General features: G+C 53.4%; 1 protein-coding gene across 2 annotated transcripts in view; it reads right to left on the bottom strand.

Moving 5' to 3' along the window:
* snta1 (syntrophin, alpha 1) overlaps positions 1–20,996 on the bottom strand; it is a 54,870-nt gene extending 33,874 nt beyond the window's left edge. For both annotated transcript variants that reach the window (XR_013500327.1, XM_078236950.1), the window contains exon 1: positions 20,502–20,996. Coding sequence is in view for 1 of the 2 variants with exons in the window: in XM_078236950.1 (XP_078093076.1) it covers positions 20,502–20,946 (445 nt within the window). In the remaining variant the exon portion in view is untranslated. The remainder of the gene's footprint in view (positions 1–20,501) is intronic.
* Between the last annotated feature and the right edge of the window lie 1,243 nt (positions 20,997–22,239).

Raw genomic sequence — 22,239 nt, 5'->3', positions numbered from 1 at the left:
AGACACTTTAGGAACATTTAAGCGGTTATTGGATAGGCACATGGAGCACACCAGGATGATAGGGAGTGGGATAGCTTGATCTTGGTTTCAGATAAAGCTCGGCACAACATCGTGGGCCGAAGGGCCTGTTCTGTGCTGTACTGTTCTATGTTCCCTTGACATTCAATGGCATTGCCAACGCTGAATCCCCCACTATCAACATCCTGGGGGGTTTCCACTGACCAGAAACTGAACTGGACCCAGCCAGATAAATACAGTGGCTACAAGAACAGGACAGAGGCTGGGAATTCTCCTGTTAGTAACTCACCCCCTGGCCCCCCAAAGCCTGTCCATCTACAAGGTGCAAGTCAGGAGTGTGATGGAATACTGTCCACTTGCCTGGATGAGTGCAGCTCCAACAACACTCAAGAAGCTCGACACCATCCAGGACAATCCAGGATCCCACAAACACCAGTGTAATAAGGATCAGCAAATGTGTTTACTGATGAGGTTAGCTGAGGGGTCATCCTTGGATTGGCCAATGGGATAACCTCTTGCTCTTTTCCTAAACAGTGCTACGGAGAGGGCAGACACAGTATGATACCAGCTGCGCCAGGCTGTGCCTCCAAACTGTCAACAATGAGCTTTCAATTGTCTCCAGAGGTTAGAAACCTCACATATTTGAGGCCCCCACGAGGTTCAGATCTTTACACAATGCTGTTAGTTTCAGAGATGCCAAACCACTGATGGTCCAACATTAAATCAACACTTCACAAAGATCACCTGCTAAACCCAAGAGAATACAAGTCAAGCCGACGCAACTCAATATGTGAGCCCCAGGAATCCTCCACTGAACCTGCAATCATACAAACGGGAGCAAGTGCCACCAACATCTCATCCTATTCAGAGATATGGCTGAACAGTGACTCAAAGTCAAATTCCAGCCGTTACGCCAGAGGGATTTCGGAGAGTTGTGGGTCTGGAGGAGGTTACAGGGAAGGAGGGTTAAGACTTTGCCAATAACCAAACAGGAAGATGGGTGTTGGTGGATGGGGAAACATCATCACTGAGTATAATCTCAGATCTTGCTGTGCAGCATTGCTAATTGGCAAGCTCCTCCCTCTCTGAACAAACTAGTTCAATCTGAATGTCTCATTGCCCCATCCCTGAACTTTCTTTTAATTCTTGGGACATGGGCATCGCTGGCTGGGTCAGCATTTATTGCCCATCCCTAGTTGCCCTTGTTCAGAGGGCAGTTAAGAGTCAACCACATTGCTGTGGCTCTGGAGTCACATGTAGGCCAGACCGGGTAAGGACGGCAGATTTCCTTCCCTAAAGGACATTAGTGAACCAGGTGGGTTTTTCTGACAATCGACAATGGTTCCAGGTTTTCTTTTATTGAATTAACACTCCACCATCTGCTGCGGTGGGATTCGAACCTGGGTCCCCACAACATTAGCTGAGTTTCAGGATTAATAGTCTAGTGATAATACCACGAGGTCATTGCCTTCTCGGTTGATCCACTTCCCTCATAAACAAACAGATTAATACCGCAGTGGAGATGGCCATTCAGCCCATTATGTCTGATCTGCCCCTTTGCAGGAGATACCTAATTCTTATAGAATCTATCAAATGTATGGATGTCCATCCTGACTACATGCCTTAGGATCTTGAATTCTTGGAGAGGCTCAGAAGAATTCCCTTCCCCTGTGGATATATTTGTGGTTCCTGTACCGTCTCTCAAAGAACGTGGGTGACTGAATTGTTTCCCAGTGCGACACTGTCAGAGGGTCAGTACTGAGGGCGTGCTGCACTGTCAGAGGATCAGTACTGAGGGAGTGCCGCACTGTCAGAGGGTCAGTACTGAAGGAGTGCGACACTGTCAGAGGGTCAGTACTGAGGGCGTGCTGCACTGTCAGAGGATCAGTACTGAGGGAGTGCCGCACTGTCAGAGGGTCAGTACTGAAAGAGTGCCGCACTGTCAGAGAATCAGTGCTGAGGGAGTGCCGCACTGTCAGAGGGTCCGTGCTAAGGGAGCGCCTCACTATCAGAGGGTCAATGCTGAGGGAGTGCCGCACTGTCAGAGGGTCAGTGCTGAGGGAGTGCCGCACTGTCAGAGGGTCAGTGCTGAGAGAGCGCCGCACTGTCACAGGGTCAGTGCTGAGGGAGTGCCGCACTGTCAGAGGGTCAGTACTGAAGGAGTGCCGCACTGTCAGAGGGTCAGTACTGAGGGAGTGCCGCACTGTCAGAGGGTCAGTACTGAGGGAGTGCTGCACTGTCAGAGGATCAGTACTGAGGGAGTGCCGCACTGTCAGAGGGTCAGTACTGAAGGAGTGCCGCACTGTCAGAGGGTCAGTACTGAGGGGGTGCCGCACTGTCAGAGGGTCAGTACTGAGGGGGTGCCGCACTGTCAGAGGGTCCGTGCTAAGGGAGCGCCTCACTGTCAGAGGGTCAGTGCTGAGGGAGCGCCGCACTGTCAGAGGGTCAGTACTGAGGGAGTGCCGCACTGTCAGAGGGTCAGTACTGAGGGAGTGCCGCACTGTCAGAGGGTCAGTACTGAGGGAGTGCTGCACTGTCAGAGGGTCAGTACTGAGGAGTGCTGCACTGTCAGAGGGTCAGTGCTGAGGGAGTGCCGCACTGTCAGAGGGTCAGTACTGAGGGAGTGCTGCACTGTCAGAGGGTCAGTACTGAGGGAGTGCCGCACTGTCAGAGGGTCAGTGCTGAAGGAGTGCCGCACTGTCAGAGGGTCAGTGCTGAGGGAGTGTCGCACTGTCAGAGGGTCAGTGCTGAGGGAGTGCCGCACTGTCAGAGGGTCAGTGCTGAGGGAGTGCTGCACTGTCAGAGGGTCAGTGCTGAGGGAGTGCCTCACTGTCAGAGGGTCAGTGCTGAGGGAGTGCTGCACTGTCAGAGGGTCAGTGCTGAGGGAGTGCCGCACTGTCAGAGGGTCAGTGCTGAGGGAGTGCCGCACTGTCAGAGGGTCAGTGCTGAGGGAGTGCCGCACTGTCAGAGGGTCCGGGAACTGGGAGTTTCCCTATTTCCTGGGCAATGTTGGTCACCATCACTATGACACTGATGAGCCAAGCACTCACCGTCTGGACGAAAAGAAATTGGTTTAGGTTGGAGGGTCACAGTTTTTTTTTAACTGGTCGGTGCAACATCGTGGGCCGAAGGGCCTGTTCTGCGCTGTAATGTTCTATGTTCTATGTCTGTGAGCTGGCCGTGTGGGAGTGTGAATGTTGTGCATTGTGGGCACTGTGCTGAGAGAGATTCGCACACTGCTACGTGCACCAACTCCTCAATGAACAGTGACGACTCGCTGACTCTCCTGTTTGATACAAGTGCTGCACTCAGTGGAATAAAGGAATGAGCAGCTGTTTGTCACAGTTTCTGGAATTCTCCATCCTGTCCCAGGCCGGACAATCCTCGCTTCTCAATCTGCTTTTCATTTGAAATGTGTTTCCTTCCAATTCCCTCTCAGCAGCTGAACCGCATCCGTGTGGTTTCCTTTCCCTCCGATCCTCTCTCCAACGTTTCCACCGCAAACTCCTCCTGCCCTTTTTTGTGTTTGGAAAGATTTATTTTTCTTCAACAGTTGTTTTTGTTCCCACAATCCGGATCACTTTAAACTTCATCTGCAGGCTGGAGCCCCCCCCCCCCCCCCCCCCCTGACCACACCCTCCCTGACCACATGCTCATCAGCACCCCCCCCCCCACCCAGCCACAAACTCACTCCCCACCCGAACCACTCCCCCACTCCGCCTCCCCGGCCTCCCTATGCTCGCCGCAAAGTCCTCCTCACAAAATGAAGCCAGGAGCCCTGGGTCAGCTGCAGCTATTGCAGAGGGGATTTCAGGAGGCACGGGAGTTGGGTTTGGAAGAATGAGAAGGGATCGAACTGCAACAAATTTTGGGCGGGTTTGTCGGGGTAGCTGGTGAGAAAAGGTTTCTCCTGCTTGGGGTCACCCAGGGTGTAGTGCCACACTCTGCAACCACCTTGGACAGGGAGGAAGAGAAATGTCTTCACTCAGAGGGTTGTGAATCTTTGGAATTCTCCGTCCCAGGCAGCAGTGTCCCGGCTGAGGACATCCAAGGCCGGGATTGAGAGATCCTGGGTACTAAGGAAAATTGAGGGATGCGTGGATAATGCAGGAAAGTGGAGTTGAGGTAAACGATTCACGATGATGTTGTTGTGGGTTGGAACAGGCTCGAGGGGCCAAATGGCCTCCTCCGGTTCCTTCAGCCCACCAAGTCTGTGCCGACACAGCTGCCTCCCGGGTATTCCTTCTGGGAAGTGGGGGTGTGGGGGGGCGCAGAATGACGATTTGGTGCTGATTTGATTCAATGATGGAACAGGCTCAAGGGCAGAATGGCCTCCTCAGAATGGCAGTTGCATTTAGCTGCAGAATGCTGTAGAATATTTTGCGAAAGGTTTTAAAGGATTTAAACACATTTGATTAGTTTTATTAACCATCCTGGGAAAGTTTTCATTGAATTTCCAGGTTACACAGTTGAGGGATTGTATCAGAGGTTGACAGCAGTAAAGGGAACTCTGTTTATCGACAGGAAGGTCAGTGGGTGCGCGAGAGGCGAGACACGATTAGACCCAAAGTCCAAACTGATCGCAGTCTGCGCGATTACAGAACGGTCAGAGGATAAATTCAAGCATCAGATAACAAACTAGAACCAGGCACCAGGCTGACTATAACTAGTCTAACTAGAACCAGCCACCAGTCTGACTAGAGCTAGTCTAACTAGAACCGGTCACTAAATCTTACTACATCTGGTTACTAGTAAACGCAAAGTCCGATATTGGTCAAACTAATCACTGATATTATTCAATCTAGTGGCAAGGCCAGCATCAAGGGGAGGTGATGGCCTGGTGGTTTTATCACTAGACTATTAATCCAGAAACTCAGCTAATGTTCTGGGGACCCAAATTCGAATCCCGCCACGGCAGATGGTGGAATTTGAATTCAATTTAAAAAAATTCTGGAATTGAGAATCTACTGACCATGAAACCATTATCGATTGTCGGAAAAACCCATCTGGTTCACTAATGTCCTTTAGGGAAGGAAATCTGTCGTCCTTACCCGGTCTGGCCTACATGTGACTCCAGAGCCACAGCAATGTGGTTGACTCTCAACTGCCCTCGGGCAACTAGGGATGGGCAATAAATGCTGGTCCAGCCAGCGACGCCCATGTGCCTTGAATGAATTTTTTAAAAATCTGTTTTCGGATAGCCAATCAGCACTCCCAGTGTGGGCCACATGCAGAACAGCAGCCTGAGCAAAGGACTAAAGGGCTGAATGGCCTTCTCTCACGCGCTCTGATAGAGCTTCATTCACAACTAGCTAATTGTTGTAACTAACTCGAGGTTCAAACACTGCCCGATACAGAGAGGATTTACAAGGATGATAAAAAAAAGATGTGGGTTTACACATCAGGAAAGGGTCAAAAGGCTGGGGAAATTCTCTCCTGCAGAATTGATCGAATTTAAAATTCTGAAAGGTTTTGATCGAGTGGATACAGACAGAGTGTTTCCTCTTGTGGGGAAGAGCGTTACTCGAGGCTGACAATACAGGACAGTCACCGGGAAATCCAATTCAGGGGGAACCTCTTTATTCAGAGAGAGTGGGGAGAATGGGGGACCCGCTCCCACGGGGAGTGGGGAGAATGGGGGACCCGCTCCCACGGGGAGTGGGGAGAATGGGGGACCCGCTCCCACGGGGAGTGGGGAGAATGAGGGACCCGCTCCCACGGGGAGTGGGGAGAATGGGGGACCCGCTCCCACGGGGAGTGGGAGAATGGGGGACCCGCTCCCACGGGGAGTGGGGAGAATGGGGGACTCGCTCCCACGGGGAGTGGGGAGAATGGGGGACCCGCTCCCACGGGGAGTGGGGAGAATGGGGGACCCGCTCCCACGAGGAGTGGGGAGAATGGGGGACCCGCTCCCACGGGGAGTGGGGAGAATGGGGGACCCGCTCCCACGGGGAGTGGGGAGAATGGGGGAACTCGCTCCCATGGGGAGTGGGGAGAATGGGGGAACTCGCTCCCACGGGGAGTGGGGAGAATGGGGGACTCGATCCCACGGGGAGTGGGGAGAATGGGGGACTCGCTCCCACGGGGAGTGGGGAGAATGGGGGACCCGCTCCTACGGGGAGTGGGAGAATGGGGGAACTCGCTCCCACGGGGAGTGGGGAGAATGGGGGACCCGCTCCCACGGGGAGTGGGAGAATGGGGGAACTCGCTCCCACGGGGAGTGGGGAGAATGGGGGGCCCGCTCCCACGGGGAGTGGGGAGAATGGGAGACCCGCTCTCACGGGGAGTGGGAGAATGGGGGAACTCGCTCCCATGGGGAGTGGGGAGAATGGGGGACTCGCTCCCACGGGGAGTGGGGAGAATGGGGGACATGCTCCCACGAGGAGTGGGGAGAATGGGGGAGTGGGGAGAATGGGGGACTCGGTCCCACGGGGAGTGGGGAGAATGGGGGACCCGCTCCCACGGGGAGTGGGGAGAATGGGGGACTCGCTCCCATGGGGAGTGGGGAGAATGGGGGACTCGCTCCCATGGGGAGTGGGGAGAATGGGGGACTCGCTCCCATGGGGAGTGGGGAGAATGGGGGACTCGCTCCCATGGGGAGTGGGGAGAATGGGGGAACTCGCTCCCACGGGGAGTGGGGAGAATGGGGGAACTCGCTCCCACGGGGAGTGGGGAGAATGGGGGAACTCGCTCCCACGGGGAGTGGGGAGAATGGGGGAACTCGCTCCCTCGGGGAGTGGGGAGAATGGGGGGACTCGCTCCCACGGGGAGTGGGGAGAATGGGGGAACTCGATCCCATGGGGAGTGGGGAGAATGGGGGACTCGCTCCCACGGGGAGTGGGGAGAATGTGGGACTCGCTCCCACGGGGAGTGGGGAGAATGGGGGAACTCGCTCCCATGGGGAGTGGGGAGAATGGGGGAACTCGCTCCCATGGGGAGTGGGGAGAATGGGGGAACTCGCTCCCACGGGGAGTGGGGAGAATGGGGGAACTCGCTCCCATGGGGAGTGGGGAGAATGTGGGAACTCGCTCCCACAGGGAGTGGGGAGAATGGGAGACCCGCTCCCACGGGGAGTGGGAGAATGGGGGACTCGCTCCCACAGGGAGTGGCCTGAAGTAACTGTTTCAGATTCATTTAAAGAGAAACTAGACAAGAGGTGGCAACGGGAGATTTGAAGGAAACAAGATGAAAAGAAGCTCGGGCGGAGCAGAAACACTAGCATGGAGTGACTGGGCCGAATGGCCTGTTTCTGTGTAATGGCTTCTCAGCGAGTCTGGTTCAGCTCCCCACCTCAGGGAGATGGTGGGGAAAAGAGTTAATGCAACGCCACCCTCAGAGTTACACTGAGAGAATCAGGAACATGAAGGATATCGATGAGGGCAGGCAGAGGGAGCTCAGGTAACTAATGAAACAGATTTATTTTCAACAGGTACTGCACACACACCAGCATTCGACAATCCCTGCAGGACAGTGAGCTTAAAATCACACAGTAACATCAGCAAACCAACGTTGGAAGCAATCTCTGTCAGAGTTTCCTCGGAACAGTTTACCTCATGGAGTGGAAGCTGGCGCGAGCAAGTTAATCAATGGTGTCACTCACACCAAACACCAGTTGGCCACATCGCAAAGGGCACCGGCCCTTTAAGAGGCCTGTGCACCAGCCCTTTAAGAGGCCTGTGTGAATGCAGGAACAATGCCAGGTGCTGAGTGAAGGGTTAACTTTGACAGTGCGGATATGGAGGAGCAGCTGGCTTGTGTCACACAGTCTCGCCATCAGCTTTTCAAACACTGACACGTAATCAAATACCTTCATATGTCAGCCTCCCTCAGTCAGCCAAACTTCCCAAGGACAATTAACCTCGTTCTTTACTGTTAAACCTGGCGATAGAGCTGCCCGCACTATTCCGGGAGCCTTCACACCCTCCCTGAACTCGTCGCCTGACTCTCTCTTCCCTCTCCTGCCCTCGTGACATTCCCCTCTCTATTTTTCCTCAGTGTCAGTTTGCAGAGGCCAATTCACCCTTCTGCAGCCCTTCTATCCCCATGCGCCCAGGGCAGCCTCCCACCCTCCCCACAGCCCCAGCGATTGGCTCTTACCAGACGGCACGGTGGCGCAGCGGTCAGCACTGCTGCCTCACAGCGCCAGGGACCCAGATTCAATTCCCAGCTTCGGGTCACTGTGTGGAGTTTGCACGTTCTCCCCGTGTCTGCGTGGGTTTCCTCCGGGTGCTCCGGTTTCCTCCCACACTTCAAAGACGTGCTGGTTAGGTGCATTGACCATGCTAAATTCTCCCTCAGTGTACCCAAACAGGCGCCGGAGTGTGGCGACTGGGGGATTTTCACAGTAACTTCATTGCAGTGTTAATGTAAGCCTACTTGTGACTAATAAATAAAGTTTAAACCTGATATTATCATAGAATCATACAGCGCAGAAGAGATCCTTCGGCCCATCGAGTCCCCACTGACACGTGAGAAACACCTGACCTCCCACCTATTCCCATCTGCCAGCACTTGGCCCATAGCCCTGAATGTTGTGATGTGCCAAGTGCTCATCCAGATATCTTTTTAAAGGATGTGAGACAACTCGCCTCTACCACCCTCCCAGGCAGCGCAATCCAGACCATCACCAATCTCTGGGTGAAAAAGGTTTTCCTCACATCACCCCCTAAACCTCCTGCCCCTCACCTTGAACCTATGATCCTTCGTGACTGACTCTTCAACTAAGGGGAACAGCTGCTCCTTATCCACTCTGTCCATGTCCCTCATAATCTTGAACACCTCAATCAGGTCGCCCCTCAGTCTTCTCTGCTCCAGCGAAAACAACCCAAGCCTATCCAACCTCTCTTTGTATCGTTCTATCCCATCAGAGGTAACCTATCCCACTCCCTAACCTCAGGATGTTGAGAAAGGTGCACTGACCCCAACTTAGCAATGTCCAGGTCTCAGAATAAGAGGAGACAGTGTTACCCACTGAGCTACGACCAACACCTCACTGGGTACAGAGAGAACTCCCTCAATTGACAAGTTTGCAGGAGCTTTGCATTCAACATAGTATCATTATTCAGGGCTGATGCTGCAGCGTAACTGGGCTGGATTGAGGAGAATGGTTTGGAAACACTCTGAAACTGTCCAAGTGACAGCAACTGGAAATAAAGCCAGGAATTTGGCTCCAAAACTGGTATAAACACATGGGTCCCAGAGCTTGTTTATAAAGGAATTCCTCTTTTACAGCAGTCAGCGAAGGAACAAAAGCTCATGACCATCTAAGGCAGCAAACAGCCCAGCGCTCTGCGCCCTGCCCTCTACCCCCTGCACCCGCCCCAGCACTCTGCCCCGGCGCTCTGCGCCCTGCCCTCCTGCACCCGCCCCGGCGCTCTGCGCCCTGCCCTCTGCCCCCTGCTGGTGGCCCCCGGCCTCCTGCCCCAGCGCTCTGCCCCCGGCCTCCTGCCACCGTCCCAGCGCTCTGCCCCCAGCCTCCTGCCCCCCCCACCTCTGCCCCCAGCCTCCTGCCCCCCCCCACCTCTGCCCCCAGCCTCCTGCCCCCGCCCCAGCGCTCTGCTCTGCTCTGCCCCCAGCCTCCTGCCCCCGCCCTGGCGCTCTGCTCTGCCCCCAGCCTCCTGCCCCCCCCCCCACCTCTGCCCCCGGCCTCCTGCCCCCGCCCTGGCGCTCTGCGCCCTGTCCCCGCCCCAGCGTTCTGCCCCGGTGCTCTGCGCCCTGCCCTCCGGCCTCCGCCCCAGCGCTCTGCCCCTGGCCCCCTGCCCCCGTCAGGGTGGCCACAATCATTCGTGTTACTATGGAAACACCCGCTCCCTCGGCCTCAGCCTCCTGGGTGCAGGGTTCAGGTGAGTTGCTGGACTGGCACCAAGAGGTTCCCAACAGGTAAACAACCCCCCCCCCCCCCTCCAACTTCTCTGATTCAAGGGCGACAATCCTAGCTTCGGAGTCTGTCAGTATAACTACGGTCCCTTGTATTATCTGACAACAGTGGCCATCTAGACTGAACCAAATCTCTCAACCAATCCCAAGTTCGAGCTCTATTCCAACATTCCTCGCCAATCCTTCCCGTTGTGGTGAGCACTGACCAAAACCTGGGCCTCTCTACCCCCAATGCCTACCCCCTACCCCACTGCATAAGCCCCACTCCCACAGGGAGGGTAAGAAACACCTCAGAAAATTAGGGGAAGTCTCTTGTGAACATTGACACTTGGCACAGCAAGAGCCCACAAATACAAACATGGATATTGACCAGATAATCTGTCGAGTGTTCCTGGTTGTGAGATAACCATCGGTCAGGACACCCAGAAGATCTCCCCTGTTCTTCTTCGAAATGGTGGTGTTGGGTCTCCCTTTCTCCGCCTGAGGGGACAGATGAGACCGAGGCGTCACCTCTCATCTGAGAAACGGCAGCTCCAACAGAGCAGCACTCCCTCAGCGTTGCACTGGGAGCGTCAGGCCGGACTCTGGGGTTCATGCTTCTGAAGTGGGTCTCAAAGCCCCAACTGTCAGCCTCAGAGGAGAGTGTGCCACTGTCCACTCATCTCACAACCAACCCTTTAAAATAATTTATAAGAACATAAGAAATAGGAGCAGGAGTAGGCCATCTGGCCCCTCAAGCCTGCTCCACCATTCAATAAGATCATGGCTGATCTGATCGTGGGTTCAGTTCCACTTACCCGCCCGCTCCCCATAACCCTTAATTCCCTTCATGGTTAAAAATCTATCTATCTGTGACTTGAACACATTTAACGAGGTAGCCTCTACTGCTTCATTGGGCAGAGAATTCCAAAGATTCACTACCCTCTGGGAGAAGAAGCTCCTCCTCAACTCTGTTCTAAATTGACTCCCCCGTATTTTGAGGCTATGCCCCCTAGTTCTTGTTTCCATTGTAAGTGGAAATAACCTCGCTGCTTCTACCCTGTCTAGCCCCTTCATTATCTTATATGTCTCTATAAGATCTCCCCTCAACCTTCTAAACTCCAATGACTACAGGCCCAGTCTACTCAATCTCTCCTCGTAAGCTAACCCCCTCATCTCCGGAATCAATTGTGGTTTGATTCAGTTAATATGAGGAAGAAGAATTGCTGTAAAAACCCAAATAGCTCATAAATATCCTGGAGGGAAGGGAAGCTGCCATCCTTGCCTACACCAGACTACAGCCCCACACATATCTGACCCTCAGGGGACCTAGGAATAGGCAATAAATACTTGACAGCACCACCCACATTCCACGGGCAACAAATACAAAGAATTCCACATTCCAGCCGCCCCTCTTTAAAGACTTTTTAAAACTAACCTTTAATTCCAACGCTGAGATAATGAACCTTAATTTGCTGTTCCTGTTTTACAGTCTGAATAACCACAGAACACTGTCCCCTCACCATTTGCCCGAGCAGGAATCTTCATAAAGAGCTTAGAATCACGGAAACGTACAGGACAGGAGACCATTCGGCCCATCTTGCCTGTACTGGTTCTCTGAAAGAGCAGATGAGTTCATTTGGAAAACCATTATTAAGTCACCTCTTAATATTCTCTCTAAGAAGATTAATCTTGACTTCTTCAAAGCTCTCCTCATAACTGAACTCCCTCATCCCTGGTAACATCCTGGTGAACCTCCTCTGTACGCTTTCTAAGACCTTTACATCTTTCTGGAAATGTGGTACTCACAAAACTCCAGCCGCGGTCTAACCAGTGATTTGTAACGTTCTAATTTGATCTCTTTTGCTTTGATTTTCAAAGCCTCCATTTATAAATTAATCCCAAGTAATCCTTCTGTTCCTCATAACCATCAAACAATTTGCTCTGCCACGGTGGCACAGTGGTTAGCACTGCTGCCTCACAACGCCAGGGACCCAGGTTCAATTCCCCACTTGGGCCACTGTCTGTGTGGAGTCTGCACGTTCTCCCTGTGTCTGTGTGGGTTTCCTCCGGGTGCTCCGGTTTCCTCCCACAGTCTGAAAGTCGTGCTGGTTAGGGTGCATTGACCCGAACAGGCGCCGGAGTGTGGCGACTAGGGGATTTTCACAGTAACTTCATTGCAGTGTTAATGTAAGCCTACTTGTAATTAATAAATAAACTTAAAATCTCCCCGATTTAACCTCCTCGCCTCTCGGTTACAGCCCAGAAAATCCACACTGCAGACTTCCTATTATCGTTTTTATCCCTTCCGACTATGCCCACAACTGGGCAGCAAAGATCCCAAACCGCACGTGAGCGTGCGTGTGGGCGCATGCATGAGTGCGCGTGGGTGCACGCGCGCGCGCGTGTGTGAGTGTGAATGTGAGAGTGTGAGAGTGTGAATGTGAGAGTGTGAGTGTGTGTGTGAGAGTGAGTGAGAGTGTGTGAGTGTGTGAGTGTGTGAGTGTGTGAGTGTGTGAGTGTGTGAGAGTGTGAGAGTGTGAGTGTGTGTGTGAATGTGTGAGTGTGAATGTGTGAGTGTGAATGTGTGAGTGTGAATGTGTGAGTGTGAATGTGAGAGTGTGAATGTGAGAGTGTGAATGTGAGAGTGTGTGAGTGTGAATGTGAGAGTGTGTGAATGTGAGTGTGCGAGTGTGTGTGTGTGAGTGAGTGTGAGAGTGTGTGAGTGTGTGTGTGAGTGTGAATGTGAGAGTGTGTGAATGTGAGTGTGTGAGTGTGAATGTGAGAGTGTGTGAATGTGAGTGTGTGAGTGTGTGTGTGTGAGAGTGAGTGTGAGAGTGTGAGAGTGTGAGAGTGTGAGAGTGTGCGCGTGTGAGAGTGTGAGTGTGAGAGTGTGAGAGTGTGAATGTGTGAATGTGAGTGTGTGTGTGTGAATGTGAATGTGAGTGTGAATGTGAATGTGAATGTGAGTGTGAATGTGAGTGTGTGAATGCGAGTGTGTGAATGCGAGTGTGTGAATGCGAGTGTGTGAATGCGAGTGTGTGAATGTGAGTGTGTGAATGTGAGTGTGTGAGCGTGTGTGGGTGAATGGGCGTGTGTGAGAGTGTGTGGGTGTGCATGAGTGAGTGTGCGTCAGTGTGTGTGCATGGGCGTGCATGAGCATGTGTGTGAGAGCGTGAGCATGCGTGCATGTTGTGAGGGTGTGTGTGTGTGTGTGTGTGGGCGTGTGTGTGCACCTTTGAGAACCAGGCTAGGTGGCCAGAGCAACACAATCCATTCCTACTCTCTGTCCCAGTGAACAAGGCCATTCAGGTCCTCAAGCCTGTATCACCATTGAATTCGATCATTGGCTGATCTGTAACTTAAATTCTGCCTTGGAACCATCGAGACGTTACAGCACAGGCCATTCAGCCCATCGCGGTGTGCTGCCCAAAAAGAGCAAAAGGAAACTAGCCTCACATTGCAGCACCTGGTCCATAGCCTCGTAGGTTCCAGCATTTCAGATACCGATCCAGGAACTTTAGCGTTTCAGCCTCAAACACCAACTCAGGCAGTGAATTCCAGACACCCAACACCCTTCGGGGAAAGCGATTCTCCTCATGTCCCCTCTAATCTTTCCAGCAATCACCTTAAACCTGTTCCCCCTGGTAACTGACCCCTCAGCCAGGGGGAAACAAGTCTTTCCTGTCTCAGCCCCTCAATCTCTGACACCTCAATTAATTCACCCCCTGTTCTAAGGAAAACAGCCCCAGCCTATCCAATCTCTCCTCATCACTGCAATTTTCAAGCCCTGGTAATATTCTTGTGAATCTCCCTCTAAAGTCTCTCCAGAGCAATGATGTCCTTCTGTAATGTACCAAAACACCAGCTGTGACCTAACCAGTGTTTATACAGGTCATAGAATCATAGTTCCGGCTTTTGTATCCAATAAAGGAAAATATTTTATATGCTTTCATGACCACCCTGTTGACTTGTCCTGCTACCTTCAGAAGCCTGTGAACATTCACTCCAAGGTCTCTCACTGCCTCAACCCCTCACAATATCTTCCTGTTTACTCAGTATTCCCGTGCTTTGTCTGTCCTCCACAAGTACATTTTCTCAATTCTTTCTTGCCTGGGATGTGGGATCACTAGCTGAACCTATCGCTAACTGCCCTTGAACTGAGCAGCACTTAATAGTCAACCACATTGCTGTGGCTCTGGAGTCACATGTAGGCCAGACCGGGTAATGACAGCAGATTTCCTTCCCTAAAGGACATTAGTGAACCAGATAGGCTTTTCCGACAATCAACAATTGTTTCATGATCATCATTAAACTTTTAATTCAATACTTTTCATTGAATTCAAATTTGACCATTTGCCGTGGTGGGATTTGAACCCAGGTTCCCGAGGCTTTACTCTGGGTCTCTGGATTACTTGTCGAGTAACAATACCACTGTGCTGCCGCCTTCCCAACTTCACTTTTTTTTTGGATGGAAATCCATTCACCATTTTTCCTCCAACTCAACCACCCCATTGCTGGAGACAACAGCGACCCTTTTCACTATCAGTCACACGGCTAATTGTGTCATCTGAATATTTCTCAATCTGACCTCCCACATTCAAACCTTCGTTCCATAACCCTTAACCCCCCCCTTACCCAACAGAAACCTGGCAATCTCAGTTTTGAAATTTTCAATGGACTCTGAACTTCAGCAGGTTTTCCGGCCCATTCCCACATCCCTTTGAGTGAACTAGTATCTCCTCACATCCCCCCCAGAAGCTTTTTTAATATTAATTTCTGAAGTAGGTTTACATTAACACCGCAATGAAGTTACTAGGAAAATTCCCTAGTCGCCACACTCTGGCGCCTGTTCGGGTACACTGAGGGAGAATTTAACACGGCCAATCCACCTAACCACCACGTCTTTCAGGCTGTGGGAGGAAACCGGAGCACCCGGAGGAAACTCACGCAGACATGCGGAGAACGTGCAGACTCCGCACAGACAGTGACCCGAGCTGCGAATTGAAACCGGGTCCCCGGCGCTGTGAGGCAGTGGTACTAACCACCGTGCCGCCCCCTTCTCATTTTAAGGTTCTGCCCCTATGTTCTAGATTTCTCCCACCATTAGAAATAGTTTCTCTCTCTATCGACCCTATTGAATCCTTTAATCATTTTAAACCCCTGGATTAGATCACACCCCAATCTTCAACAGTGAGGGAACACAAGCATGTAACATTGATCCTGATTTAACCCTTTAAGCTCATTCTAGTTGGTTTGCGCTGTTTCTCCTTTCAAGCCCCCACCTGAGGTGCGGTTCCAGAACTGAAAACAGTTACTCCAGACAGGGTCAGATCAGAACTCTATGTAACTATAACATCCCTTCCATCACTGTGTATCCAGACCCCTCGAAATAGAAGCTAACATTCTATTTGCCTCTTTAATGGTTTCTGTGTCTGGCCATTTGATTTTAGTTTCGATACTTGGGGCTCCAAAATCACTTTGCTCCTTCCCAGGTTTCTCGCTTCCCACAACTTTGAGGATGTTCTGACCTTTCCTTTTTGGGTCCAAAGTGGATGATTTAACCTCCTGTAAATGAATGACTCCATCTTCCACTCATTCCACTTTTACATTCCAACTCACCAATGAAATGGAAGTATTTCCTGAATAAAGGATTCCCTTAACAAGATGAAGCCAGGGAACGGATTGATAACATCTTGAGTTTCACATACCAGAGTCAAGAGACGCTAATATATTTATACACCTCTAACAGCTAAAGAGTTTTGCTTTGGGAACACAGAACTGTTACAGCACAGGAGGCCATTCTGCCCATCATGTCTGCACTAGCTCTCTGAATGAGCATTCCACCTTGTGCCATTCTCCTGCCGTCTCCCCATAACCTTTCAGATTGTTTCTTTTCAAATAATCCTCTATTTCCCTCTCGAAAAATTATGAATGGCATAATGGAAGAAAGGTCATGTGGAGTACAACAACAACATGAGTGGGTTGGGCCGAATGGCCTGTTTTTGTGTTGAATGATCTCACCGGGACTGTGGTGGGGTGAGAGACTATAGTTACCAGGAGAAAGCTGAAATACTGGGATTAGTCCCAGTGCGGTAGGAAGGATCAGAGGAAATGGAAGATTATGAAGTATTGAAGAATCATGAATATAAAATCATCAAGTGAGGATGGGCGAAACATCTTTGGACAGAAGGTTGCGGAGCAGGATCCGGTTTTCCAGAAGGAGGTAGCGACAGAGGGTGGGATTTTCTGGCCACGCTCGCCCCAAAACCGGAAAAATCCCGCCCGAGGTCAATGGACTTTCGGATGGTCTGTCCCTTGCCCGCAAGGATTCCCATGGTGGACAGGACGGGAACATTCCCCCCAAAGAATCTAGCACTAACTGAGGGAAAGTTGGATAAATAACAGCAGCAAAAGTCCAGCTTTGTCCTGGGTTACGGGGACCTCCAGGCTAAGGTCAACCTCATTCACATTCTGTCATCCTAGTGTCAAATGACATTGTGACAACCTCTGACCCAGAGACAGTGCATCACGGACATTTTGCCTCATAAATATCCGCAACATCTGCAATCGTTTGAGAATATCTGAAAAGGACTTTTCAGAGTTTGCATCAATTATTAACCCTGACGACCCTTGGACGTGGAAGCAGTACCAACAGGAAGGAAATTAAGATAGGGATGCCACGTGGCTGGCAGATACCAAGGAGAGCCGGAGGGTGTCAGTGATCAGCACACAGATGCAGACAAAGAGAAAGAAGACCGAGATCAAAAGAGGAACACAGAATTCCTGCCAGGAGAAGAGGTAGTAAACCACTCTCAGGAAGTGATCAGTTTTTGTTTGGTTTGGCAGAAAAGGAGAAATAGGACCTCCTGCAGGGACTGTGCGAGCTGGCTTAAAAGGTCTAAAACCTGAAAAGCTGCAAATAGCTCAGAGGCGATAAAGAACCAGGTGTTTTCCCAGGAGTGACCAAACCATGAACCGGGGTGTTATTGCTGGCCAATTGAAAAGGAATTCTGGAACGTTACACGAGGACTGTCGTGAACAGAGGGTGAGGGGGTTTGAGCTAACATGCTATGCTGACGAGCTGTGAAACTCAGAGGTGAAAACTGTTCTCAGACAGGCACAAACAACACATCATAGAACTGTGTAGCTATGTAATGCTGTACGCTGAAGGGAACCTTTGTGGTTGTATAAGACATGTCTCTGCTGTACTGAGAAATTTTCCTTTTTTGTTTTAAATATTATTTACCGGTTAATTCAGGTTTAAATTACATCGGCTCAGATCGAAGTAAAAGTTAAATTTTGTTAATAATTTCTCCATTGGGGTTTGTTTGGTTGACTTGGTTTACAGGGTCTCCCACGGGAAGCATTAAAAGGACAATAATGCAGTTCTTGTGACTTCATCCTGCCCTCTAACCCCGAGGTCTCAGCCCCCTTCCAACTCTGCCTGCGAGTACCCCTCATTTCCATCACTCTACCATTGGCAGCCTACCCTGGGCCCGAATCTTCTCTCTAAACCTCTCCGCCCCTCCTCCATTTCTCTCCTCTTCCTTTAAGACACTCAAGTGGCTGGCTGTTAAACTTTAAAAATGCTCCTGTGAAAAACCTCAGTTAAAGGTGCCACATAAATGCAATAACTTGTTGCTGACTAATCGCAGCGAGAAATCTCGACCACAAACTTAAGAGTCGACAAGAGAGCCAGACAGGTGGTGGGGAAAAGCCCCAGGCGGTGGAAAAGCTGTGGGAATCATGGATCCAAAGGTTCCTGTTTTCCCCAAGCCACACGACACTCTCACACCAGACTCTCAAGTTACTCTCAGACCGCTGGAGGACAATTTAATCTGTGATTGGTAGTGATGGCTTGTCGCTGACTTGTATCAAAGTGCAGGAGCACAGAACCGGAGAAAGCTCAGTTAACTGTAATCTGCCAGGATTACAGCCAGTTTATCTTTCAGGAACACTCAGGACAAGATTTTGGGACGAACGCTGCCAACAAGCACAACCTGATTTTTCTCCACAACTGAGCCAGTGACTATTAATCAGTTCCCTATTTTCTAAAACTGACACAGTGTTTTGCAGCAATTTTTAGATCCGACATGGTCACGAAGGAATCTTGGTCAACAGGAGTGGCCGAGGAAAGCAGATACAAAAATAGCAAGGAAGGCGAGATAATCTCAATGATGGATATTCACTGGAACCTCGACCACAGCGTGACTTCAGAGGGAGGGGGGGGAAGAGTCCCTGATTCACCACTTTAACCATGCTGGGAGAGGAGGAGGGGGGGGGGGTGTATAATTAGGCAGATGGGGAGGGATGTGGAGGCGAATGAGGGGATGCGAGGGTGGACATGGGGAGAGATTATTGGAGTGGGGGCGGTTGGCATTTGGGTTGGGGGTATGGGGGAAGATACTGAAGAGTGGGGTGGGTGGGGAGCGTTCAGGATGGACTGGGGTTGGTGGTGGTGTGAGGGGAAATTGGGGGGGAGGGGGGTGAGGGGGGGGGCAGAGAGAGAAAGGCTTGGGTGATGAGGACAGAATCTGAGGGATAAGGCGGGAAATCAAAGAGATTTTTTGGGGGGGGGGAATCTGGTTGCGGGGGAGGGGGGATCTGGTTGCGGGGGAGGGGGGATCTGGTTGCGGGGGAGGGGGGATCTGGTGAGATCTAGGGGCCAAAGGGGACAATTTGAGGGCAAATGAGAAGATCTGGGGAGATGGGGGGGGGTGAGTGAAAGAGTGGGGAGTGGGGGGGATTTGGGAGAAATGAGAGGGGTTTGAGGAGTGTATATCTGGGGGGGGGGGGGTGTATTTGGGGCGGGTGTTGTCTGGGGTTGGGGTGGGGGGGTCTCTGGAGGTGGGGGGATTCTGGGGATGGGGGTCTCTGAGGGATGTCTCGGAAGGTCTCAAGGGGGTGGGTCTCTGGGGAGGGGGGTCGTCTCTGGCGGGGGGGGGAGAGAGAGGATCTCGGGGGGGGGGGGGGGAAGAGGATCTTGGCGGGGGGGAGAGAGAGGATCTCGGGGGGGGGAGAGGATCTTGGCGGGGGGGAGAGAGAGGATCTCGGGGGGGGCGGGGGGGGAGAGGATATCGGGGGGGCGGGGGGGAGAGGATCTCGGGGGGGGGGAGAGGATCTCGGGGGGGGGAGAGGATCTCGGGGGGGGAGAGGATCTCGGGGGGGGAGAGGATCTCGGGGGGGGAGGGGAGAGGATCTCGGGGGGGGAGGGGAGAGGATCTCGGGGGGGGAGGGGTGAGGATCTCGGGGGGGGAGGGGGGAGAGGATCTCGGGGGGGGAGGGGGGAGAGGATCTCGGGGGGGGAGGGGGGAGAGGATCTCGGGGGGGGGGGGAGAGGATCTCGGGGGGGGGGGGGGGAGAGGATCTCGGGGGGGGGGGGGAGAGGATCTCGGGGGGGGGGGGGGAGAGGATCTCGGGGGGGGGGGGGGAGAGGATCTCGGGGGGGGGGGGAGAGGACCTCGGGGGGGGGGAGAGGATCTCGGGGGGGGGGGGGGGGGGGAGAGGATCTCGGGGGGGGGGGGGGGGGAGAGGATCTCGGGGGGGGGGGGGGGAGAGGATCTCGGGGGGGGGAGAGAGGATCTCGGGGGGGGGGAGAGAGGATCTCGGGGGGGAGAGAGGATCTCGGGGGGGAGAGAGGATCTCGGGGGGGAGAGAGGATCTCGGGGGGGAGAGAGGATCTCGGGGGGGAGAGAGGATCTCGGGGGGGGGGGGGGGGTAGAGGATCTCGGGGGGGGGGGGGGAGAGGATCTCGGGGGGGGGGGGGGAGAGGATCTCGGGGGGGGGGGGGAGAGGATCTCGGGGGGGGGGGGGGGAGAGGATCTCGGGGGGGGGGAGAGGATCTCGGGGGGGGGAGAGGATCTCGGGGGGGGGAGAGGATCTCGGGGGGGGGGGAGAGGATCTCGGGGGGGGCGGGGAGGGAGAGGATCTCGGGGGGGGCGGGGAGGGAGAGGATCTCGGGGGGGCGGGGGGGGAGAGGATCTCGGGGGGGCGGGGGGGGGAGAGGATCTCGGGGGGGCGGGGGGGGAGAGGATCTCGGGGGGGGCGGGGGGGGGAGAGGATCTCGGGGGGGCGGGGGGGGAGAGGATCGCGGGGGGGCGGGGGGGGAGAGGATCGCGGGGGGGCGGGGGGGGAGAGGATCTCGGGGGGGCGGGGGGGAGAGGATCTCGGGGGGGCGGGGGGGAGAGGATCGCGGGGGGGAGAGGATCGCGGGGGGGAGAGGATCTCGGGGGGGCGGGGGGGGAGAGGATCTCGGGGGGGCGGGGGGGGAGAGGATCTCGGGGGGGGGCGGGGGGGGAGAGGATCTCGAGGAAGTGAGGGAGGGGACTGGGGGGGGGGGGAGGAACTCGGGGGAGGGGGGTGTCTCTAGGGAGGGGGGCTGTCTCACGTGTGGGGAGGGGGGGTGTCTCGCGTGTGAGGGGGGTGTCTCGCGTGTGGAGGGGGGTGTCTCGCGTGTGGGGGGGGTGTCTCGCGTGTGGGGGGGGTGTCTCGCGTGTGGGGGGGGGTGTCTCGCGTGTGGGGGGGGGTGTCTCGCGTGTGGGGGGGGGTGTCTCGGAGGGGGGGGGGTGTCTCGGAGGGGGGGGGGGTGCCTCGGGGGGGGGGGGGGTGTCTCTGGTGTCTCCTACCTTCCAGCAGCACCTCTCTGCCGGTCTTTTTGAGCGCCTGCACCGCCTGGTCGTGTGAAGCGTCCCTCAGGTCGGTGCCATTGACGGACAGGATGGCGTCTCCCACAAAGAGCTCTCCGCTCTGATCGGCCGCCAGTCCGCCGAAGATCTTGGAGATGAGGATGGGCATGTGGTTCTCTCGGCCGCCCTTGATGCTGATGCCCAGGCCGCCCGCCTCCTGCTTCACGATGCGGACAGTCCGCTTGCGGCCGGAGCCGGGCTCCGAGTCTCCAGGAGCGGGAGGGGGCGGCGGCTCGGCTTCCCCGTTACTCAGGCCGTGTCCGCCGGGCGCTCCGGCCGGGCTGAGCCGCAGACAATCCTCCGATAGGGAGGCGAGGAGCCGCCGCCAGCGCTCGGGCTCCGGCTCCGGGCTCCGCACCTCCAGCAGCCCGCTCCGCAGCACCATCCCGGCGGCGGCCCGATTCGCACTGCCCGGGGCGGCAGCCAGCAGTCTGCCCCCCTCCCCGGCCCCTCCACCCCGCCCCCCGTTAAAGGGGCAGCAACTCGCACACAACTTCCCAAACTTCCCAAAACTTTCCCTAAGATTTACCAGACTTTTCCCAAAACTTTCACTAACTTTCCCAAAGATTTCCCCAAACTTCTCCAAAACTTTCCCAAACTTTTCCCAAAGATTTATCAGACTTTTCCCAAAACTTCCACTAATTTTCCCAAAGATTTCTCCAAACTTTCAAAACTTTTCTTAATCTGCCACAAACTTTTCCCAAAGATTTATCAGACTTTTCCCAAACTTTTACCAAAACTTGACCAACTTCGAAAACATTTTTCAAAAACTTTTCAAAACTTTTTCTGAACACTTGAAAAACTTTTTCCAACTTTTTCGAAGTATTTTCCAATCTCGACAAACTTTTATATCTGCTTGGAAAAGCTTTTTCTGAACTCTTTGCAACCTGGAGAAACCTTTAAATCTTTTTTCAATAAACTTTTCAAACTTTTTCTAAATATTTTTCGACCTCCAGAAACTTTTCAAAAGCTCTTTTCGAACAGAGTTCCGAACTTTTTCTCTATTTTATCCGAGTTTTTCATCGCATTTTCCAAACTGTGCGGCTCAGTGGGGCGGGCGGTAGGTGGGGGGAGGCGGGGAGGTGCGGATGGACAGAGCCCCCTGCCCCGGGATGCTGGAGTCTGGTAAAAATTGTTGGATGAACTTTTCCACAAAACACAGAGCTGAGGCTGGGGTTCCACCTGTTTACCCCCTGTCCAGGAAGCCAGACTCTGGTTTTATTTTAGTCAAAGAGACAGATAATTCTCACCATTCTCCTGTTTTGGCACTATATATTCCCCATTTTGGTAACTAAGGAATTCAAATTGCGGAATCAATTCTCATTTTAAGAATAATTCCGATTTATAAACCATATTTTCCACCCTCGGGACACCTCATACAAAACAATAATTTCCAGTTGTTTTCCCGGTCACAACAGGAAATGTGGCAACCAATTTGTGAACAGCCAACTCTCTCACACCAAGAAACATTATCTGTATTTTAACTGATGTTAGACAGTGCGGCACTCCCTCAGTACTGACGCTCTGACAATGCGGCACTCCCTCAGTACTGACCCTCTGACAGTGTGGCACTCCCTCAGTACTGACCGTCTGACAGTGCGGCACTCCCTCAGTACTGACCTTCTGACAGTGCGGAACTCCCTCAGTACTGACCCGCTGACAGTGCGGCACTCCCTCA

Source organism: Mustelus asterias, chromosome 20 (assembly GCF_964213995.1).
Source record: "Mustelus asterias chromosome 20, sMusAst1.hap1.1, whole genome shotgun sequence".
NCBI lineage: Eukaryota > Metazoa > Chordata > Chondrichthyes > Carcharhiniformes > Triakidae > Mustelus > Mustelus asterias.
Note: the sequence above shows the minus strand (reverse complement) of the source record. Positions and strands in the feature narration are given on the sequence as shown.